General features: G+C 34.0%; 1 protein-coding gene across 3 annotated transcripts in view; it reads left to right on the forward strand.

Annotated features, from left to right (window-relative positions):
* The window catches only part of LOC136031468 (major facilitator superfamily domain-containing protein 6-like), a 151,264-nt gene extending 129,828 nt beyond the window's left edge, over window positions 1-21,436 (forward strand). Inside the window, exons 10-13 of one of the 3 annotated variants that reach the window (XM_065711092.1) lie at window positions 3,264-3,394; window positions 6,392-6,542; window positions 19,128-19,248; window positions 20,701-20,951. In XM_065711092.1, coding sequence (XP_065567164.1) covers window positions 3,264-3,394; window positions 6,392-6,542; window positions 19,128-19,248; window positions 20,701-20,806 — 509 coding nt within the window. In that variant the 3' untranslated portion in view covers window positions 20,807-20,951. Of the gene's footprint in view, window positions 1-3,263; window positions 3,395-6,391; window positions 6,543-19,127; window positions 19,249-20,700 lie in introns of all 3 variants that reach the window. The other 2 variants (XM_065711090.1, XM_065711091.1) reach the window with 2 other exon arrangements.
* Window positions 21,437-22,346: the final 910 nt, after the last annotated feature.

Consider the following 22,346-nt stretch of genomic DNA (forward strand, 5'->3'; position numbering starts at 1 on the left):
ACTAAAGGCAAATAAACACGTACATGGGATCTTTCTTTTGGCATGACATACAAAAATCCACAATTTATTAGATAGGAGATTGAAATATCTGCAGTAGGCCTCTCGGATATGCTGGATTTGATGGTGCGATTTTCGTTAAAATCACCAGACCGTTTGGGGGTGTTTTCGACTATCAAAAACGTTTTCTCAGGTCCGTAGCTTTTTATTGGTAACATTAGACTTAAAGGGTTTTATATCTTTAGAATCAAACAATTCGTAGTAATAAACCGTAAGTAAGGGGTGACTCGGCTTAATAGTAACCAAAACTCTAAAACACGGGATTTTGATAACGATAAAAACATCAAGCGAATTGGAATTTTATACTGATTTCAATTACATGACATTCATTCAGTTTAATGTTAGCAATTAAAAGCTATAAACCTCAGAAAATTTGTCTGATTTCTAAAATAGGAGAGAAGTGCCCCTCAAATGTCAAGTGATCTTCATGAAAATATCGCAATCAGATTCATCATATAAGAGACTTTGTTTCTGAGGTTTCAAGCTCCTATCTACTAAAATATGGAATTTTGTATGTTATGCCTGAAGAAGGATCGCAGATACGTGTTAGTTTTTTTTTTTCCAGTGGTAATCATATCCAACCAATGGTCTTAAAAGATCACAAGGGGGGCTCATAAAAAGAAATTTAAAATTTTAGAACCCGTTATAAGTGATCAAAAAGACTGACGGGCAACAACTATGTCTTTGGGTAACTTTGCTGTAAATTACACAATTTACCGTTGTTTGTTTACATATTGTGATTGTTATAGGGAAATATAAGGAAATTCTTTTCAAGGAAGAATTTTCCGTGGGCAAGATAGTTTTCAGGGGTAATTTTCCAGACAGAATTTTAGACGGAGGTTGGAAAAGGATTTTCCAGCATGATTTGAAATCGGTCAAGAATTAAATAAAAAAAAATTTTTTCAACCAAAAGTAAGAAGTAACATTAAAACTTAAAACGAGCAATAATTGTTTTGAATATGAGTGGGGCAGCCCCTTTTTCAATCCTTGCTTGTTATGCTAAAGTTTGACTTTTAGTCACGCTTCTTTAAACATGACTTCTGAAACACAAAGACTGTTGAATTTGAATAACAAGTATTCTTAAAGAACTTGAAGACTTTAACTTGAATGATAAGTATCTTTAAGGAGCTTTAAGACTTTAATTAGCAAAGATTGAGGAAAGTGTACCTTCCTCGTATACGAAATAGCTATGGTTCATTTTGTGTTTTATGGTTGCTCCTTACTTTTAGTTGAAAAAAACTAGCTTTTTTTATTTTACCAGCATAAAAACTAATTCTTTTATTGTATATACGGTTAAAAAAAAATTCACTTTTTAGTATTTCGGTTACTATTGGGCTGAGACGCTCGTTACTTACAGTTAGTTACCGCAAACTGTTTGATAATATTTTTGCATTAAGAACAGTTTCCCTTTGATTCTATGAAGAATTTGTAAAATGACCTTTTTGATAGCAATAAGGTTTGTCAAGTGACGTTCAGGGGTTCCAATTTACAAAACGTAGGAGAGGGAGGGAGACGGGGAAAAGGATTTTTCAATTTGTTTCTTAATTTCACTTCTATCTCGTTGATTTTTGATAGCGCTCGTTGATGTTAGATAGCGCTAGCAATCTTTTTTACAAGGCACCAGTTTATCATATTCACTATATATATATATATATATATATATATATATATATATATATATATATATATATATATATATATATATATATATATATATGTATAGTGAATATGATAAACTGGTGCCTTGTAAAAAAGATTGCTAGCGCTATCTAACATTTCACTTTTATTCACATTTTCTTTTCGGCTTTTTTTCCGGAAACTAAGGACAGGCCCTTAATTATTGTACATTGGGTCTTAATGAAGAAGTTGTGACAAGAGACCTAAGCTGCGACTTTATCCTCAAACGGTTTTGGAGCATATCCCACGCAAAGTTTTCTAGACATGCAACGTCTTTAACATTTTTAATGAAATAAAAAAAAAACAAACACTTCCACAAGCTCGTCTTTTCATGCACTTCAAAGTGTAGGGGAGGGTAGAAAACTTAAATTCTACTAGCTTATACTCATCTAAACTACTTAACCCACCAATATTTTTCTCTGGTAAGATAGATCTACTTTGTATAGACTGGGTGGAACAATTCTTCAAACACTTATATTGTGGCTAGTTATTACTTCCAAATAAATTTCGGCTTTATTTAAACCATTCGTTGTAACGAACTGTAAGTAAGGAGCGACCTGGCTCAATAGTGACAAAAACTCTAAAAACAGAATTTTGATACCAATAGATACATCAAAGGATCGGACTTTATATTTACTTTAAATATATAACTTTCATCAAGTTTAGTCCTACACATAAAAAGTTACGAGCCTGAGAAAATTTGACTTATTTTCAAAAAAAGGGGGAAAACCCCCTAAAATTCATAGAACCTTAGTGGAAATCACATCATCAGATTCAGTGTATCAGAGCGCTAATGTAGAGGTTTCAAGCTCCTATCTGCAAAAATGTGGAATTTTGTATTTTTTGCCAGAAGAAAGATCACAGAGGCGTGTTTATTTGTTCTTTCCCCCAGGGGTAATTGTATCGACCCAGTGGTCCTAAAATATCGTGAGAGGGCTCATTCGGAAGGAAATTAAAATTCTAGTGCCCTTTTTAAGTGACTAAAAAAGTTGAAGGGCAACTAGGCCGCCTCCCCTGCTCATTTTTTCCCCAAAGCTTACTGATCAAAATTTTAAGATAGCCATTTTGTACTACTATATTTTGTTCAGCATAGTTTAAAAACCTAATAACTATATCTTTAAGGATGACTTAATTTCCCACAGTCTTCGGGAGAAGGGCTGCATATTGTGAACTTTACCCGTTATTTACATACATGTATGTATGTGTGTATGTATATATATATATATATATATATATATATATATATATATATATATATATATATATATATATATATATATATATTGTAAGGATATATATATATGTGTATATGTTTGTATGTATGTATGTATGTATTGGGTTATATATATATATAATATATATATATTTTTTTTTATGTGTTTGTGCTGTTGCATTGGTGATTTCTCTTTTCGTTATATATATATATATATATATATATATATATATATATATATATATATATATATATATATATATATATATATATATACAGACTTTTATAACTATATTTATATGTTATGTTATTGCAGGTACTACAACACTCCTAAGAGGTTATGGTTTTACAAGTCTATTTGTGCTTATAGCTTTCATTATTGTTTGCTATTACCGACCAGAAACTGGATTTGTTTCTGATCTGACACAAGAAGAGGATCCAAGACAGGTACCAATGATCATGGGTAGCTAAGGGAAGTTTGGTACCAAATTGGTACAAATGAGAGATTGAGCGGGGATGTATATTAGCCATTAAAATATTATTGATCCGTCCCCGTAAAAAAAAAAAAAACAAAAAAAAAAAACAAAAAAAAAAAACAAAAAAAACCTCAAAGCAAGTGAAACACTAAGGTCTGACAGAAAAAAATAATTTTCCCCTCCCCTAGACCAATTTTTCTCCATAAAAAAAATCTTTGTTATGCTAATGCAAATGACTTTTATTCGATATTTTCAATATTCTCTTACGCTACAATCTGCATTAGTTATAAAATGACAGTATACAGTAATTAAAATTTCCTGCTATTGGAAAGAAAATCATTTAATGTATAAAGTTCTAAGTAAAACTGATTCGTTCGATCGGATTATAACCTCATTTATGTGATTAATGTAGTTACTATATTTATGGGGCGGTGAAATAATAGAATTAACTCCTTATAGGATTATTTATTATATAATATAATATAAAATTACAACGATAGAATTGTATAATAACATGGAATTATATTACATAATATATAAATTATAGAATTATAATAATTATAGAATTATATAACATTGCATTATAACTTATAGAATTATAACGATATAATCATAACTCCTGAAGTTATATGACCCAATGGAAAATTCGCAATTGGTTTATCCGACAAAACTAGTGAATGTCGGAGAATATATGCTAGTCATATAATTAGCCTAATTTAGGTGGTGATAACATAACGTATCCACATTTAAATGTATACTTTTCATATTGTTCCGATTAAAAAAAAATATCAATGAAACTTAAGGTATACATTGAAGATATCAACTTTCTTGAGCCAAGAGCTTTGGAACTCTATATTTTAATAGTTCATTGTTTAACATATATTTTCTTTAACTGTATTATAGCTCATGTTGTATTTTGTATAATTATGTTTAAATATATATATAGTTATTTATTTTTAAATATATTGTAATAATTACTGATAATAATAATTATTTTAACAATGGGACTATATTTTAATAAAAGCAAATTTTAATAGAACCAATAGAGGTTTTTGCTGCCAATCCCGATTTTCTTTTATGTATGAAGATAAGGAGTAAACATTATATTTTATTTTGGTGAAAAATTTCACATTTCACAACATCACATTTTATAATGGCAATTAAAGAACATAGCCCCTTCTAGGTAATTTAGAGCCTTCCTAAGTGCAAAACAAACAAATCTCCTTATACCGTAAAGTTGCACTTTTCATCACAATATTTTGAAAATTACAACTATCTTTTCCAGCCTAAAGCTGGCTGAGCTAACAACCTGAAAAGCCAAATTTAACACCTACTCTGGATTTATTCCTCTCAATGGAAATACATTTAGGAGGTGAACTTACCTCCCTCTCTTATCTTCACATTTATTGGGAAGGTCTATTGTAAAAATTTTGAGTTTTCAGGTTTTTGGCTTTTTTAAGGGAGGATACCCATCTCCAGAAACTAATTCTGACTCTGTAAAACTTGGTAATAGTCCACAATATCCGTTTTATTATTATGAATAACTCTACGCATGTGTAGGATCTCTGAAACTGAGGTAAAAAATAAATAACTCTCTGGTTTGGAATTCTACGACATGTGGAGCTTAACCGTGCAAATTTAATGAAGACCAAACACATTTTAGGGGCAATACCTCCACTCTGGCAAATTCTTCAAATCATTCTTGCGTTAACAATTGTTCATGGGCAAACTTAGAATAGTTTTATAAATATGATACAAAAATAAAAAGCCACTTCACTGCAGTAAAGAACCGCCTCACTGTAATAGAAAACTCTAGGTCATTGAATTTGAAAAAAGCACGAGAAGATGGAAGGTCCTAGGTGTGAATAAAAGCTGAAGTAAGCAAAGAAAGGTTACAAAAAGCTTTCTAACTAGGCCTGAGAGCAGTTGATTTCTGAAGAGCAGGCAAAGTTGGTTCTTTGTCTTGAAATCTCGATCAAATTAAAAAGCAGGTTTAGGAGGTTTAGTTGGCCAAAGTAAAAATGAAATTCATGGCGCATTTTGTCATCCTCAGATTTGGCTCGCAATTCAGATTATTGCAAAACACAAAGGAAACTAAATGGTATTTAAAAGAATGCCTGGTTTGTAAAGCTATAGAATTGCAAATGACTTAATGCAATCCCCCAGAACGATAGAGAGATAGACTACGATAGACTATTTAAACCTTTAACTACTATAGGAATATCCCAAGTCTCTAGGAATACCTTCTTTTAGTAAAGATAACAGTAACTCTTATTGAACAAGGGGATATGGATAAAAAGAAACTTTGTAAACAAAGATAAAGAGGGAGCCATGACCACAAAATAAAAGGAAATCGTTAAAATAATTAAGATTTAGAAAGGGCTCAAGCTCAATGAAGACCCTTCTTCGTAAATACCTGATTCCTTTGAAGGGTTAATATATAATAGTGGCCTTGTGAATGAATTAGGATGAATTAACGGGCTTTTGGGATCCAAAGCCCATTTGTTCTATGAATTTCTAGATTTCCCTTTTCGTCTAATTTGTTCATTTTATACTATTTGCATATTTATTTAAAACGTATGTATGGCAATGCATAACAGGATTTCTAAGCCTAAGTGTGCTCAAAAAACTTTTTAGCTCGGGTCTTATGTCAGGGCATGGTTTCCCTTAAAGGTCTGGGCATAGCTCAAAAGAAAGTTTTCTTTTACCACGCAAACCCATACATTGTGACCGTTTTACAGTCACTAGAGGTGTTTTGACTCCATAGCAAGTATCATAATCCACCGAGCGGTAAAACAGAAAAAGAATATAATACGCTTAAATTCTTTTTTCACTTTTCCTTCGTTAATAGCGTTTTATGCTTTCGCATTTAAACATTCGAGGCTCAATTATTTGCATTACATTTTTAATTTGAAGAATTATTAACACGGTTTATAACACGGTATTAACACGGTTTTTTGTGCAACAGGTGCAGGCCGAAATGAGTCACTTAGCACCCCACGGAGTTCCTGGGAATCCAACGATCCCTCTAACCCCGTCATCTGTACCTTTTGATGATAGAGAGTCCATAAGCCCTAAGTACACGTCTGAGAACACATCACTTGGAATTCAGCAGCCAGGTACAGTAAAAAATCAAGAATTATTTTGAGCATGGACACAAAGACCTAGAATTTTCCTAGATTTTTCCTAGAATTTCCTAGAATTTTCGTAAACTTTTCTTTATTTTCATATTTATAATCTTGATCCCACCTTTCAATATTAATCCTAAGAATACGCCGAAAACAGTAACGATCCTGTCTAATAAAATTGTGATTGACTTTCAAACAGTTTGTGGTAACGAACTGTAAGTAAGGTGCGACCCGGCTCAATAGCAGCCGAAATTCTAAAAAACGGAATTTTTGATTCCAATAGGCATCAAAAGAATTGGATTTTTACGCTGATTTCAAATATGTAAGTTTCGTCAAGTTTAGTCTTACCCATCAGAAGTTACGAGCCTGGGAAAATTTGTTTTATTATCGAAAAAAGGAGGGAACACCCCCTAAAAGTCATTGAATCTTCATGAAAATCACAACATCAGATTATACGGATCAGATAATTATGCTGCGGAGGTTTCAATCTCCTATATGCAAAAATGCGGAGTTTTGTATTTTTATCTAGAAGAAAGATCATGGATGCGTGTTTATTTGTTTGTTTTTTTTTCTGTTTTTCATAGGGGTGATCACATCGAACCAGCGGTCCTAGAATATCGCGTGAGGGCTAATTCAAAAGGAATATTCTAGTGATCTTTTTGAGTGAGAAAAAATGGAGGACAAATAGGCCCCCTTCCACGCTCATTTTTTCACACCCCGCTTCCACGCTCATGTTTACATATAGTATTGGTTATTGGGAGGTATACAGACGTTTTCAGGGGGGTTTTTCTTGTAAAGAGACGGGGTGGGCCGGCGGAGGGGGTTAATACGTTCTGAGACCATACTGGTTACGTGAGAGAATCTTTCAACGGAGGAGTTTTCTGGGGGGAAAGGAATTTTCTATGAAGGGAGTACCGGATTTCATAGTGTTATTTAAAAAACGGTCAGAAATTAAATAAAATATATGCAAATTCTGTTTTAATTATTCATGTGTGGTGAGCCGCAATCGAAACACACAATTACTTTAAAACGTTCAGAAATTAAATAAAAGCAGGTTTTTTCAACTGAAAGTAAAGCAGTATTAAAACTTAAAACGAAAAGAAATTATTATGTATATGAGGGGGCTCGCCCCCTAGTTAATACCCTGCTCTTTACGCTAGAGTTTTTTTTAGTATTTTCAAAAGAGCTATTTATTCTAATTAAACGAACTTCATGAATCAGGGGTCATTCTTAGAGAATCGGAACAAAATTCGAACTTCAGAGTAAAGAGCGAGGTATTGACCAGGGGTTAACCCCATCATATACGTAATTATTTCTGTTCGTTTTAGGTTTTAGTAGTGCTTCTTACTCTCAGTTGAAAAAATATTTTTTATTTAATGACTTTGAAAGGCTTTCAAATTGGCTCAAAATATTTTTTATATTCCGTTGAACACCCAAGTCGGCCTTAATATTCTCAGTCAACTGACATTTTTAAGTAACTAAACACTCATTCAAATAATATAAAGGCGCAAAAACTCGACGCTTTTTTTTGTGTGTGTGTGTGTGTGTGTGTGCGCGCTAAATCAATTGAGACCTTTCCACATTAAATAGACAATGGGACAAGGTCTTTTCGTTTTTTTAAGAATTATCCGGTATAATATTAAAAAAAGAAAAAAGATCAAACATATTGTAACAAACGTAATAGCCTATGCTATAGGGCATAAGAAATACTCTTAAGGTTTTACTAATACAACATCAAGCAATTGCAATAGAAAAGATAGAGGGACCAGAAAAATAATCGCTTAAGTTAGGGGAAAATCTTAAGATCGATAGGGAAAATTTTAAAGAGAAGAAGGGACAAAGTTGAAACCAATCAATTTTTGACCCGTTTGAAAGTGCCAAATGAGTTATATCTTTGTGTCAAATCAGGCTACTACAAAAAAAAATGATATCAAATGATATAATGGTATGACATAATGATATAATGAACAAAAAAATGATAATGATATAATAGAACACGATTTATTAGTTAAAATAGCACGAAAGTAGCATAAACACGTCAGAAAAATTACAATGATAGAACAGATCCTAGGGGATAAACACAAAACAAAAAGTTGAATCAATTATCAAAATGAGAAACAAAATAGGGGAGGACAGAGTTTTTGTACCTCATGGTCAGCATTTGGAACCACAAGTCAAGCTGGGTATTTGGAGCTCTACAAGCATTGAGTCTTGTATTTGGAAGGATTGGGGCATTTTTCTATAGGAGGGGGGGAGAAAGCGCCGATGGTAGTCAAAACTATGTCAAATTTGATCAGAGTTTATGGCAAGGATGTAACGTCGTGATTGCAATGTAGTAAGTTAAAGTCTAGCCAAACCTTTATCGCATGTATCATAGGACATAATTTTTATCATTATTATTATTTTCCTCACTCTTATTTTTATAATTTTTTCACTATTATGGCTAATTTTTATCACTCTTCTTGTGTATTAAATAAAAAAATGTTTTTCAGCTGAAAGTAAGGAAAGTAAGGAAAGTAAGGAGTAACGCTAAAACTTAAAACGAACAGACATTATTCCGTAGATGACAGGGGCTATCCCCTCCTCAAAGTCCCGCTCTTTATGCTAAAGTTTGACTCTTTGTCACAGTTCTACTTTTTAAAATGATAGAAAACTTAAGCGCAAAAAGCGGGACGTTGAGGAGGGGACCTTTCAGATACAGAATAATTTCTGTTCGTTTTAAATCTAATGTCGTTCCTTACTTTCAGTTGAAAAAACTTGTTTTTTATTTAATTTCTGAACGTTTTTGAATTAATGTATGTTTTGATTCTGGCTCACTGCACATGAATAATTTAAACAAAATTTGCACATTATATTTTTTTTTTTCTGAATGGCTTTCTCGTAGTTTTCACTAAAGCTTGAATTTTGTCCCAATTCTTGAAGAATGACCCCTGAATCACAAAGGCCGTAGGATAAATAGTTGAAATTACTAAAAATACTTTACCGTAAAGAGCAAAGTATTGAGGAGGAGACGAACGCCCTTAAGTACGCAATAAATTTTGTTCGTTTTAAGTTTTAATGCTGCTCCTTATTTCCAATTGGGATTTTTTTTCTCGTTGTGTTTTTTTAAATAATGCTAGAAAATCCTACGCCCCCTTCATGGAAATTGTCTTCCCTCATGATAAATTCCTCCATGGAAAGTTCCTCCCACGTAACCCCATAGACATAGTTGTTAGGTTTTTCGACTACGCTGAACAAAACAGCTATCTCAAAATTTTGATCATGTGACTTTGGGAAAAAATGAGCATGGGAGGGGACATAGGTGCCCTCCAATTTTTTTGGTCATTAATAAAGGGTACTAAAACTTTTAATTTCCGTTACTATGAGCCCTCTCGAGACATTCTAGGACCCCTGGGTCGATACGATCACCCCTGGAAAAAACAACAACAAATAAACACGCATCCGTGATCTGTCTGCTGGCAAAAAAATAAAAAATTCCACGTTTTTGCAGACATGAGCTTGAAACTTCTACAATAGGGTTCTCTGATACGCTGAGTCTCATGGTGTGATTTTTCGTTAAGATTTTATAGCTTTTAAGGGGTGTTTCTTCCTATTTTCTAAAATAAGGCAAATTTTCCCAAGCCTTTAACTTTTGATGGGTGAGACTAAACCTGATAAAACTTATATATTTAAGATCAGCATAAAAATACAATTTTTTGATTTAACTATTGATATCAAAATTCTGTATTTTTGAGTTTTCTTTTACTATGGAGCCGGGTCGCTCCTTACTATGATTCGTTACCTCGAACTGATTGGTACTTTCAATTGGATAACCTTAGTCTTTGGTCAACTTAGGGTGCCAGAGAGGATAAGTATATTCAAGATAGGGTCTTATATAAGAACAATAATTTATTTTAAGTGTCTGGATTGATATGGAGAACGGTTTAAGAAAAGAGAAAGATTTAAGGAGAAAACTACCAGATTTAGATAAGTGGGAAGTGTGGCACTTTCATTTAACGTCATTGTCCAACTGCACACCAAGCAGTTTAACTGTATTTAAATTTGGTATGCAAAGGTCATTACTGATATGGGGTATATTTTTAAAAAAAGAGAATAGCATGGAATGCTTTTGGGCATGTTTAAGTTGAGTTCAACATTAAAGAGATCATTCCTTAAATTGTTAATGAGTAAGCCAAGTGTAACGTCCGAAGTAGTAGAGGTTTGACAAAGGTTTAGTAGTGTAAAATCATCAGTAAATTTAGAAGAATTGTCAAAACTTGGTAAAGATTATAAAAAATAGTTAAGAACGCTGAAGGACCCAATTTAGTCCCTTGCGGGGCTCCATAGGATATCGAGAAAAAACGGATGAATCTCCGTTGGGGAGGACTACACATTGTTAACGGTCGAACAAAAACTAGCTGCATAACAAAAGTGTCTGATGGTCCAAGATTTCGAATGCTTTGCTAATATCAGTAAAAACAGCACCTACGTGGGGACTATTTAACTCAAGATGATTGAAAGCAGTCAAGCTTATAAATTAAGCAGTGTGTGGTACTATGATTCGGCCTAAAAAAACGTATTGGGGTTAATCTAATCTTGAATATCGTCAAAAAAGAAATTGTAAATAACCTTCCAAAAAATTTTGAAAAATTGGCGGTTTTCGATATTAGTCTTAAGTCAGAGAAAGTTTTTGGGCTCTTAGTTTTGGGTATAGGTAATTTAATAGCTCGCTTATAACCTACTAGAAAAGGTACCATCTAAAAAACATTGTTAAAGATAGCAGTTAGAGGTACACATAAATATTGGGTCCTTGTCAAAATCAATTTGATAGGGTCATCAACTGGGTATACTGACTTATTTGTGTCAAGATTTTCGAATTCAAGTAGGATCTGATGTATTTCAATCACAGGAATGTCACTAACTGAACTGTTGGCCGGCATGTGTTGGAGTGGCAGGTGAGTGTTATAAATTTAAGCAAAATGATCAGTCATAACATTTGCACTCACTGGGTCTCATTGCCTGATACACGGTTATCTAACTCAGTAACTGAAAGGGATTTTAATATACTATTAGAAAAGTTAATACTATTCTATTCAAAGGATAAAGGAATCCCTATGTCTCAGAAAAATTATATCATTAAAATTGATTAGATACACAACTACATCAACCAATATTTGCTGGTAGCCATGAGTAATGTAAAGTATACTGTCCCACCTCTGTGGGTGTGGAAAGAGGATACACTTTTGTTACTGTGACATCTTTTTTATAATATATATTGAAATAAATAATAGCAAAACAAAAAAATAATTTAATAACATATTGTGGTGACACCTTGGAGATCATTAACTAAAAGCTTACTTACTTACTTAGCAGGAGGTATAGGCTATTTAACCTAACCAAACATTAAGAAGCTGTTAGACAAGGCTATGCTAAAATGATCTGTCCTCTATCCGTGTTTGAAAGGGTTGAAGCCACTGCTTCTACCACTTGTAACCGTATTTCTGGAAACCACCTAGCAGTTTGATGTCTTTCTTCAGGACATTCTACCAGGACTTGAACTCGCCTGCCTTCAGGTTTTTCTTCCTGTAGGAAGAAGGCACTGTAATAAGGACCTCACGTGTTAGGGTCTCCTCTGGATGTCACATTACATGGCCAAGCCCCATAAGAGGTCTTTTTCTTATTATGCTTAACAATGTAAATTTTTTTCGCAATCTTTACGAGCTTGTGGTTGTTGACTCTTTACGACCGTCTGATGTTGCGGATAGCTCTTAGAAATTTCCAGCCTAGAGCGTCTATAGGTCGTTCTTCCCATGCCTTTAGTAGGCAACTATTGAAGCCGTATAGGAGTCAAGAAGTTATGCTTGCAGAGTGTATATTCTTAGTTTTATTTTGAGCTCAATTGTTTGATTCGACCGCAAAGGTTTGCGCGGTTGCCGGAAGGCACACAAAGTTTTGCTGGTCCTAGCTTGGATCACATTCCATACTTCACCCTTAGCATCCAAAAGTGCTCCCAGATGTTTGAACTCTTCGAATCAGTCAATTTTATCTATATTAAGGTGTTGAAAAGAGTTGGTATCATTCAAAGTTGACATTTATTTATTTTTTGGGATGCTGATTACAAGGCTTGCCACGTCTGCAGTAGGCACCACTCTTTTTATTATTTCTTCCGCTTTTAGTGCTGAGTCCCATAGGAGAGTACCCTCATCAGCATATCTGAGGTCCGCAACGCTTTCTTCGGCTAAAAATGCCACGCCATCTTGACTGTTTTAAAGCTTCTTCACACTCCAATTTACAATGAGATTGAAAAGAATTGGGGACGCTGGACAGTCATGGCGAAGACCATACTCTGTTTCAAAGAGTTCTGTCAGTTAATCATATACTCAGATATTTTTCTTCGTATCTTCATAATAAGCTTTAAGTAGATCGGCCAATTTATTCGGGACACCATCTTCAAGCATTGTCCACCAGAGGGTAGACCAGAGTATAGAGTCAAATGTGGCAACGAAATCAAGAAAGATTGCAATGGTGTCTTGTCTGTGAATGAATCTATGGTGAAGAAGAAATTTTAGAGTGAAAGTATGATAAATAAATTTCGTCCCTGGACCGGACTCATCCTGCTTTTTTCTTGCCCGTTGGTCTCATTTCTTTCTGAATTAAATAAAAAACAAGGTTTTTCAACTGAAAGTAAGGCGCAACATTAAAACTTAAAATGAGTAGAAATTATTACGTATATGAATGCAGTTGTCCCTTACTCAACACCGCCCTTTTTACGCTGAAGTTTCTTAGTATTTTTAAAGAAGCTTCTTATTGTTCTAATTAAACGGCCCTTCTGTTCAGGACTCGTTCTTGAAGAATTAGGAGAAAAATCAAATTTCAGCGTAAAGAGCGTGGTGTTGAGGAGGAGGCAATCCCCTTCATATAAGTAATTTTTTCTGTTGATTTTAAGCTTTAATGATGCCCTTTATTTTCATTGAAATAACTTGTTTTTTTTAAATTTAACTTCGGAATATTTTTTAAATAATGTCCGAAAATCTGGCCCCATTTCCACGGTAAAACTCCTCTCATTACGGTAATATTCTCTAAACAATTCAATCCCAGGAAAAATTTACCCGGACAATTACCCTTAACAACTCCACGCGTAAAATTGAGATGGAAAAGACAAAGCAAGATATATAAAAATAATTTTTTTTACAAGAATTCTGGCAAATTCCTCGAGTGTAAAATTTTCCCTGACAAGTTAACACTCTGGAAACTTCCTTTCCCATGGAAAAGTTCCCCTTGGAATAATCCGCAGCAGAAAATGTTCCCCCCATCCGAAAATGTATGCATACTTCCCAATAATGATATGCGTAAACAATGCGCAAATTTTATAACTTAAAGTCCTTTCTCCTGGGGCTGTGGGGGGGGGTCTATTATATTCAAAGGCATAGTTTGGGGAGTTTCAACCATGATAAACAAAATGGTTATCTCAGAATTTCGATCGGAGGATTTTGGGATAAACGAAGGGGGGAGGAGGGTGCCTAGTCGTCCTCCAACATATTTTGTCAATTAAAAAGGGCACTAGAATTCTTAATCTCCGCTCGAACGAGCCCTCTTCCAATATTAAAGGATCAGTGGGTTGATACGATCACTTCTAGGAAAAAAAAACACGAAAAAATCCAAATAAACACGCATTCCGGATTTTTCTTCGAGCAAAAACTAGAAAATTCAACATTTTTCCAGATAGGAGGCTGAAACCTATGAAACCTGGCTCTCTGAAACGCTGAATCGGATGGTGTGGTTCTCATTAAGATTTATAGACTCTTAGGGAGTATTTCCCTCTTTTGGAAAATGAGGCAGATTTTGTCAGGTTCGTACCGTTTGATGTCTAACACTAAACTTAATGAAACTTATATATTCGGAATCAGTATAATAAGTTGATACTTCTAATATATCAATCTGTATCAAAATTCATCCTTTAGAGTTTCTGTCACTATTGAGCCATGTCGCTCTTTTCTTACGGTCCTTACAACAAACTGTTTGAAAAGCTTATGAGGAACTACTGCAAAAATTTTCCTGGTTTTGTCAATTAGGGAAACTCTCCGGTAATTCTTGCATTCGTCTTTATCTCTTCGAAGTTGTCCTTTGAAGACATTCCTTTTTTGAAGATAGGAATTATAGAGGCGCTGCGCAATTCCTGGGGGATTTAATCTGAATTCCAGATTTTACAAACTATTTTTGTCAGGGCTTCCACGAGCGCTGGGCTTGCCTCATAAATTTCTTCAGGCGTTCTTGCCTGGGGATTTATGATTTTCAAAGATTTTAGGGTATTTCTGACGTCTTCTATTGACGGCGATGATATATGACACGGGTTTTGCTTCTCTGGTGATAGTGGCATAGGATAAGGGGTTTGTCTTTACGCTTTGGGTTTAGTCTGCCCTTTTACCATTCAACAGATCTTTGAAAAGGTCTTTCCACTGATCCAATCTTTCTTGATAGTTTGATATGCTGGTTCCGTCTTTTGTTTTCAAATTTTCTCCGGTACTGCTCCTTTTCGTGCAAAGCTCTTTGACGATTTTGTATTGTTTGTGGGGCTAATTTTTAACTGCTGCCTCCTATAAATCTTTAGAAAAGCTGGACCAGTAGGCATTTTCATCCCTGCTAGTCAATTTGCGGGCTTTATTACGCAATTCTCTGATTGCTGGCCAGCTAGGGACTTTCCTCTGGTCTTCCAAAGCAGCGAATGTTCCTGCGCTGCGTCGTTTCTTCAAGCCTTGTGTTCTCCTTCCTAGAACTTATTTCTTTTATTTTTGTGGTGTCCTTTACCGTTGTATCAGATTTTTCCAAGACCTAAAAGCAGCTTCTTAATGGCAGTTCAAATTCAGCTCTTACTTCTGGAACTTGGAGTTTTTCAGTTTCCAACCTAGGTGGCAATCTGAATATTTTTTGACTAGAAAGTTTTAATCTTACTGTTGTTACTAGGAGGAAATCGGAGAACCTCTATCTCTGACGAGTCAATATATAATAAAGTTGAGCGAGTATACAAATATTTCTTGATCTCCCTGTGAATCTGTCGGTGCTCTTGTGCTGAAAGAAAGTATTTGATACTTACAGGTGGTTTTGCATGGCCAGGAGTAACAGATGTGTACCGTTAGAGCATCTTTCTCCCCAGCCATGCAGTTAAACACTAGAATCCTGAAAGGGGTTAACCCAAGGACTAATCCTTCCATTCAAGTCTCCAGCAATGAGCAGTTGCTCTCGGTTTAGGTAACTTCCTATCGTCTGCTAGAGCACATCATTGAATTCATTTTTTAAAGGGTCAAATCGGTCATGGGATGGTGCCTGGGCATTGATGAATGAGATGTTAAAAAGGCGTCTCAACATCCTGATCCGGGCTGGGCGATTTGATATCGGCTCCCATTTCAAGACTTCAGAAATTAAAAAATCAAGAGCAAAAAAATACAAAATAAAAATTGTATTTAAAGTATCAGCAGTTGCCACAAATATGTTCCTAAATTGTCACATTTTGCCACATATTCATATTGCTACAAAACATGGGGAAGCAAAGCATAACAAAAGAGATTGAATTCAAAGATAAAACTGATAATTCTGAACAATTAATGTAGCATTTAAGCTTCTACTTTGTTACGGTAATGCGAAAGAAGATTTTGTCGGTAAACTAATCAAGCAAACTTGAACGCCCAACACGACATGCTGAGTGAAACAATCGAACTATAAGTCAACTTGTTAAGAATCTTTTTTTTTCTTGAGGTTGCTTTCAGTGGCAACTCTGCAATCACAAGCTTGCACATACCTTGCTGAAATTGTGATTCAAGCTTGTGGAAATGACACAGTTTTGAATGCGCTGGTATGGATGCACAATTCGTATACCTTGTTAACAATTGCTGTTTTAGTAACATATCCTGCCAATTATGAAATTAGGTCTCGAATTCGTTGTATAATTCCCAGAAACGTTAAACCAGGTGAAATTAATCAAAAAATCCACGATGTTTATGGAGCAAATTTGATGAGGAATTCAATAATGATAAGATAAACAAAAGTTCAAATATGGATAAGATCCTTTTAATAGACAGTGATAAATTTCAGAAAAATTCTAGATATTTCGCTATACTAGATACACTAGATATAACTTCTTAAAAATTATCTAAATAATGAGAAGATGGGTTTGGTAGTTCAAAGTAGAGCGTGTTCAAGTGTAAAATGAAGAATCCTTTCCATGGGAAAGGAAGTTTCCAGACTGCTAACTTGTCAGGGAAAATTTTACACTCGAAGAATTTGCCAGAATTCTTGTAAAAAATGTCTTTTATATATCTTGCTTTCTCTTTTCCATCTCAATTTTACTCTGCGTCATTTCTTGATACCTTGTGTTCTCATTCCTAGAACTTATTTCTTTTATTTTTGTGGTTTCCTTTACCGTCGTATCAGATTTCTCAAAGACCTAAAAGCAGTTTCTTAATTGCAGTTCAAATTCAGCTCTTACTTCTAGAACTTGGAGTTTTTCAGTTTCCAACCTAGGTGGCAATCTGAATATCTTTTGATTAGAAATTTTTAGTTTTATAATTGTTACTAGGAGGAAATCGGAGAACCTCTATCTCTGATGTATCAGTATATAATAAAGTTGAGTGAGTATACGAATATTTCTTGATTTCCCTTTGAATTTGTCGGTGCTCTTGCGCTGAAAGAAAGTATTTGATACTTACAGGTGGTTTTGCATGGCCAGGACACACAGCTGTGTACCGTTAGAGCATCTTTCTCCCCAGCCATGCAGTTAAACACTAGAATTCTCAAAGGGGTCAACTCAAGGACTAATCCATCCATTCGAGTCTCCAGCAATGAACAGTCGCTCTCGATTTGGGTAACTGCCTATCGTCTGCTAAAGCATATCATTGAATTCATCTTTTAAAGGGTCATATCAGTCATGGGATGGTGCGTGGGCATTGATGAATGAGATGTTAAAAAGGCGTCTCAATATCCTGATCCGGGCTGTGCAATTTGATATCGGCTCCCATTCCAGGACTTAAGAAATTAAAAAATCAACACCAAGAAAATACAGAATAACAATTTTATTTAAAGTACCAGCAGTTGCCACAAATATGTTCCTAAATTGTCACATTTTGCCATATATTCATATTGCTACAAAATATGGGGAAGAAAAACATAACGAAAGAGATTGAATTCGAAGATAAAAAGGATAATTCTGAACAATTAATCTAGCATTTAGGCTTCTGCTTTGTTACGGTAAATGGAAAGAAGATTTTGTCAGTAAACTAATCAAGCAAACTTTAACTCCCAACTTGAGATGAAGAGTGAAATAATCAAACTATAAGTCATCTTGTTATTAATCATTTTTTTTCTTGAGGTTGCTTCCAGTGGCAACTCTGAAGTGGGTACACAATTCGTAGAGCTTGTTAACAGTTGGTGTTTTAGTAAGACATCCTACCGATTATTAAATTAGGTTTCTAATTAGTTGTATAATTCCCAGAAACGCAAAACCAGGTGAAATTAATCAAAAAATCTACGATTTTTGTGGAGAAAATTTGACGAAGGATTCAATAATGATAAGATGAATAAAAGTTCAAATAGAGATAAAATCCTTTTAATAGATAGTGATAAATTTCAGAAAAATTCTAGATATTTCGCTATACTATATACACTAGATATAACTTCTTCGAAATTATCTAAATAATGAGAATATGGGTTCAGTAGTTCAAAGTAGAGCGTGTTCAAATGTAAAATGAAGAATGATGTGGACGTTCATCGGTGTTAAATGATATACGGGTTCGTGCAGTTAATTAGATGATTAAAGAAAACTGTGATTTCAAAACGAATGATCTTGCACTTGAATTGTCACAAATATCAGTAATTTTGAGATCATAACTGAAAAGCTGTGTTTTCAAAAACACTTTCAAAAGTGTTGTTTTTTCCAAAACAACACTAAAAACAACGGATGGGTAGTGCATTTGACTTTTTGACACGTTAAGGTGAGAGTGATGATCCAGTTGTACTATGGAGAGTCATAGGAGATGAAACTTGAGTTGTTAACAATAAACCCCTAAACTAAACGGTAATGGATAGGATAAAGGTAAACTAAACTCCCTGAGAAAGTCAAACACAGTTAAATCTTGATACCTTGAAAAGTTACGTGCAAAATGTTTTGGAACCGACACGGAATTACCGATAAGGAACTATGATGTGCTATTCATAAGAAGTGGCGAAGGATGCTCACAAAAAATGTGGTTTTCATTCACGACTATTCTTAGCCCCATACTGCAAAAGTGGCAAAAGTACTCCTACAGACATTTTTTGGGTACGTTTTTGACCACCTCCGTACAGCCCTAGCTTCGCTCATAGCGACTTTCTTTATTTTTCCATTTGAAATCTTCCCTCGGCAGTCAGTGCTTCAACAGTGATGAAGAGATGAACTAAAATTCTACCACATAGTTAATAACGCATATGGCAACGTTCCATAAGAGGGTATACAAAAACTTTTAAATACCCATATATGTGTGTGTTTGCGCTTTTATGTTTGTGTGTATACTTTGATTTTTTTTTTTTTTTTTACATATGCACTGCGTAAACTCACACATTAAATTTCAGGTTACAACCCCAACAATCCTTTCCTTAGTAGTGGTGGTTCTGCTTCTGTGGATCCTTTGGTTGGTGCTGCCTCCTATAGCACTTACAACCAACAAGATTTTATACAAAACAACACATATAAGTAAGTAGCTTATCTATAAATCATTATTGTAGTTAAATTATAAACCTAATATTCTTTTGAATTTCCACATTTCGAAAGTGTTTAATTTTTTTTTTTGGCGAGAGAAAAATTTGGGCTTTTTGAAGATGTTCGTCTAAATAATACAGAAGCGAAATTCACAATGTAGCTATTAATTAATCAGTGCAAAATAAAAAAAAAAATAGACGATCCAAAATGAATCTGTTATAGTACGGACAGATGTTTACCGAATTAAGATGATGGAAACGCAGGCATTTCGATTAAATTTATTACAATCGCCGACATTTCCGTATTGGACTGTTCAATAAACGTAATTACATATTGAAAATATCTTAGCTAAATTTTGACAGAATTGTCGCCTGCTATATGTGCATATGACAAGACATAAAAATCAATTTTCTTGAAGTAAGTATTTTAATGCTACTTGAATTTGCACTAGTTACCGTCCAAATAAAATTTACCTTTTGATTTGCGATAAAATTTACAATGACAATTCAAAAAGTTTCTTTGACAACTCAAAAAGTGTAAGAAATAATTTATCATGTCTCTTTCGATTTCCACCCAAGACCTCAATTCGATCTTCTCCTTCTTTTCCTCTTCTTTCACTCTCATTTTCCTCCTTCCTCCTTCTTTTTCCTCTTATCTCCTTCATTATCTTCTTCTTTCCTCCTTCATCATATAAGCAGAATTTGTAACGCTCAAAGGCGATTTTCTATGTGAAAAAAAAAGTAGGAACTCAACGATATTTGGAGCAGGTTTCGACGAATAATATTAAGATGTTTGTTTTCTAGTTTTTATATCAGTCTGATTTCTAGATGTTTGAAAAGGTAATCCTAACCTTGGTGATCAGACGAACCAGAGACCTAATACACAAATACAGCGGTCTAGTCTGCCATCAGGGACGCTCAATTGCGTATCTTTTTTGTATAATGTTTGCTTTTTATTTATTATAACCGTTTTTCATTCGAAACTTTTTCTTCAACTTGTTCGATACAAGGAAAGCCTCAAATTTCAAATGTTAAGACAGAAATACAAAAGAAATGCAAGTGTAGATCTCTGGTATTTATAAATGTTTCTGCCACCAAGTAGTTTGTGGTCATATTCTGTAAGTGAAGAATAACTCCTGCTAATAGTGACCAAAACTCTAAGAAAAGTAATTCTTAAAACAATATATTAAAAAATCCTGGATTCTAAATAAACAAGATTACTTACGCTTTAAGATACCCATCAAAATCTATTAGCATAAAGTCAGTTTTCCGTTATTCCTTATACAAATCATAAGAAAGTAAATATATGCAAGCTCTTTTGAGCTTATTAAAATTAAACACTAATTCAGATAATATATTTCTATATGCTATCGTTTTACAGTTATCATTATACGCTTATCACTATAATCATTTATTTCTATACACTACACTTCAATTTTTTTTTCAGCAGCAGCAATTTTGGAATTCCAGATCGGGAAACATCTGCATATGCCCCAACCAATTATGGCACAGCAACTAGAAGCTTCCCTAGTCACTTCACCACCACTTATTAAGAATAACCAAACTTAGCTTTAAATAATAACTGTTTCTCGGTTATTACGAGCCATAGAAATCACTGTAGACTGTATGTACACTAAATTAGGGACTCTTGCAATAATTTATTTAAGTGCGGGGGGATAGACCGATGGTAAGAGCTGATTGAGCTTTGATTTTCTAAAAAGACAGCATAAAAACTAAGATTGTCCTTAAAAACCATTTTCTGCCAAAGATGTAGCTGATTATCAAGTCAAAAACAGGCTATGTTTCTGCTATTAACAAGCTCGATTCTTTAAAACGCTATCAATTCTATATTGATCGGGGCTGCTCTTAATTTATTGTGGAGCAACAGAAGAGGTTCAGGGGGGTGGTTAAAGGGGTACGTAACCCACACCCAGAAGGTAAAAAATTGTACCAATAACAGGGGGAGAGTTAGGGGAGCCAAATTTTAGTGTTTCAATTGAAAAACTATAAGAAAATCAGTTTTAGTCCTCCTTGCAATGAATGCAATATCCTTATAAAGCTTAGAATTATTATTCATTTTAGGAGTCTTTAGAAAGGAAAAGATCCCCCAAAGTTGAAAGTACTTCCTCTGGTTAAATTACTAGCTTTGAAAAAACTAAATAAATGTCAACACTTTCCTTAAATATCGTCTTGTATTTTAGATCTCACTGTGCCAAGTGCTTTATCACTTAGATTTTAAGCAGGGCTCGCACGATAATTTGAACAGACACGGCTTAGATCCAATAGAGATAGAAAAAGGAATAAAGAACATGTTATTTCTAGTTACTGTTTTTTTTCATTCTTTTGTAAAATAAAATCTGCACTAAATATAAATCCAGGTCAAAGTGTAATCTAACTATGAAATAACTTATTTCTTTTTTTATTTCTATTGCTGCTTCAGTTGAAGTATGAATTTTAAACAATAAATATTTTTCTTTTTTTATTGAATGCGCCTTTTTATGAAATGAATCAAAGAATAAGATGCTAATGCAAAAGATATTTGGATTATGTTTAAAGAAGTAACTCGAAATATTTCTTATTCTTTTGATTCATTTCCATGATTATTTTGTGACTTTGTAAAAGTCCCATCGTCTTTCTCTTGAATTGTATTGATAACTTTTTGTAACAGACCTTGTAGGCACTTTCAATCTTACGGTAAATACGCCCTTGTTACTCTGTTTAAAATTATTATGTTGGAAAAATGAAAGGAGTTCACATTATTCTCGGGTACGGTTAATCAGTAAATTAGTTTTGATGGTCTTTTTTTTTAAAGCACTAAGATTAATTTGCACATTTTTAGATGGAATTTAAAGGAAAATCATGATTTATTTTCAAAAACACAAGTTATTCTAACATTTTAGAATGTTTTTACTCTAAACTAAATTCAAGTGGGCCACAGAAAGTAGCAAATATGAAACTTTTACAGTTACATGTTTCACTGCCCCAGTCTGTGGAACACCGATAATACATATACATAATAAAAATTACATAACTTAGAAGAGGATATCTGGTTTCCAACCAGTAATTCATTATAATTATATCTCCTGGTTGAAA

Source organism: Artemia franciscana, chromosome 9 (genome assembly GCF_032884065.1).
Source record: "Artemia franciscana chromosome 9, ASM3288406v1, whole genome shotgun sequence".
NCBI lineage: Eukaryota > Metazoa > Arthropoda > Branchiopoda > Anostraca > Artemiidae > Artemia > Artemia franciscana.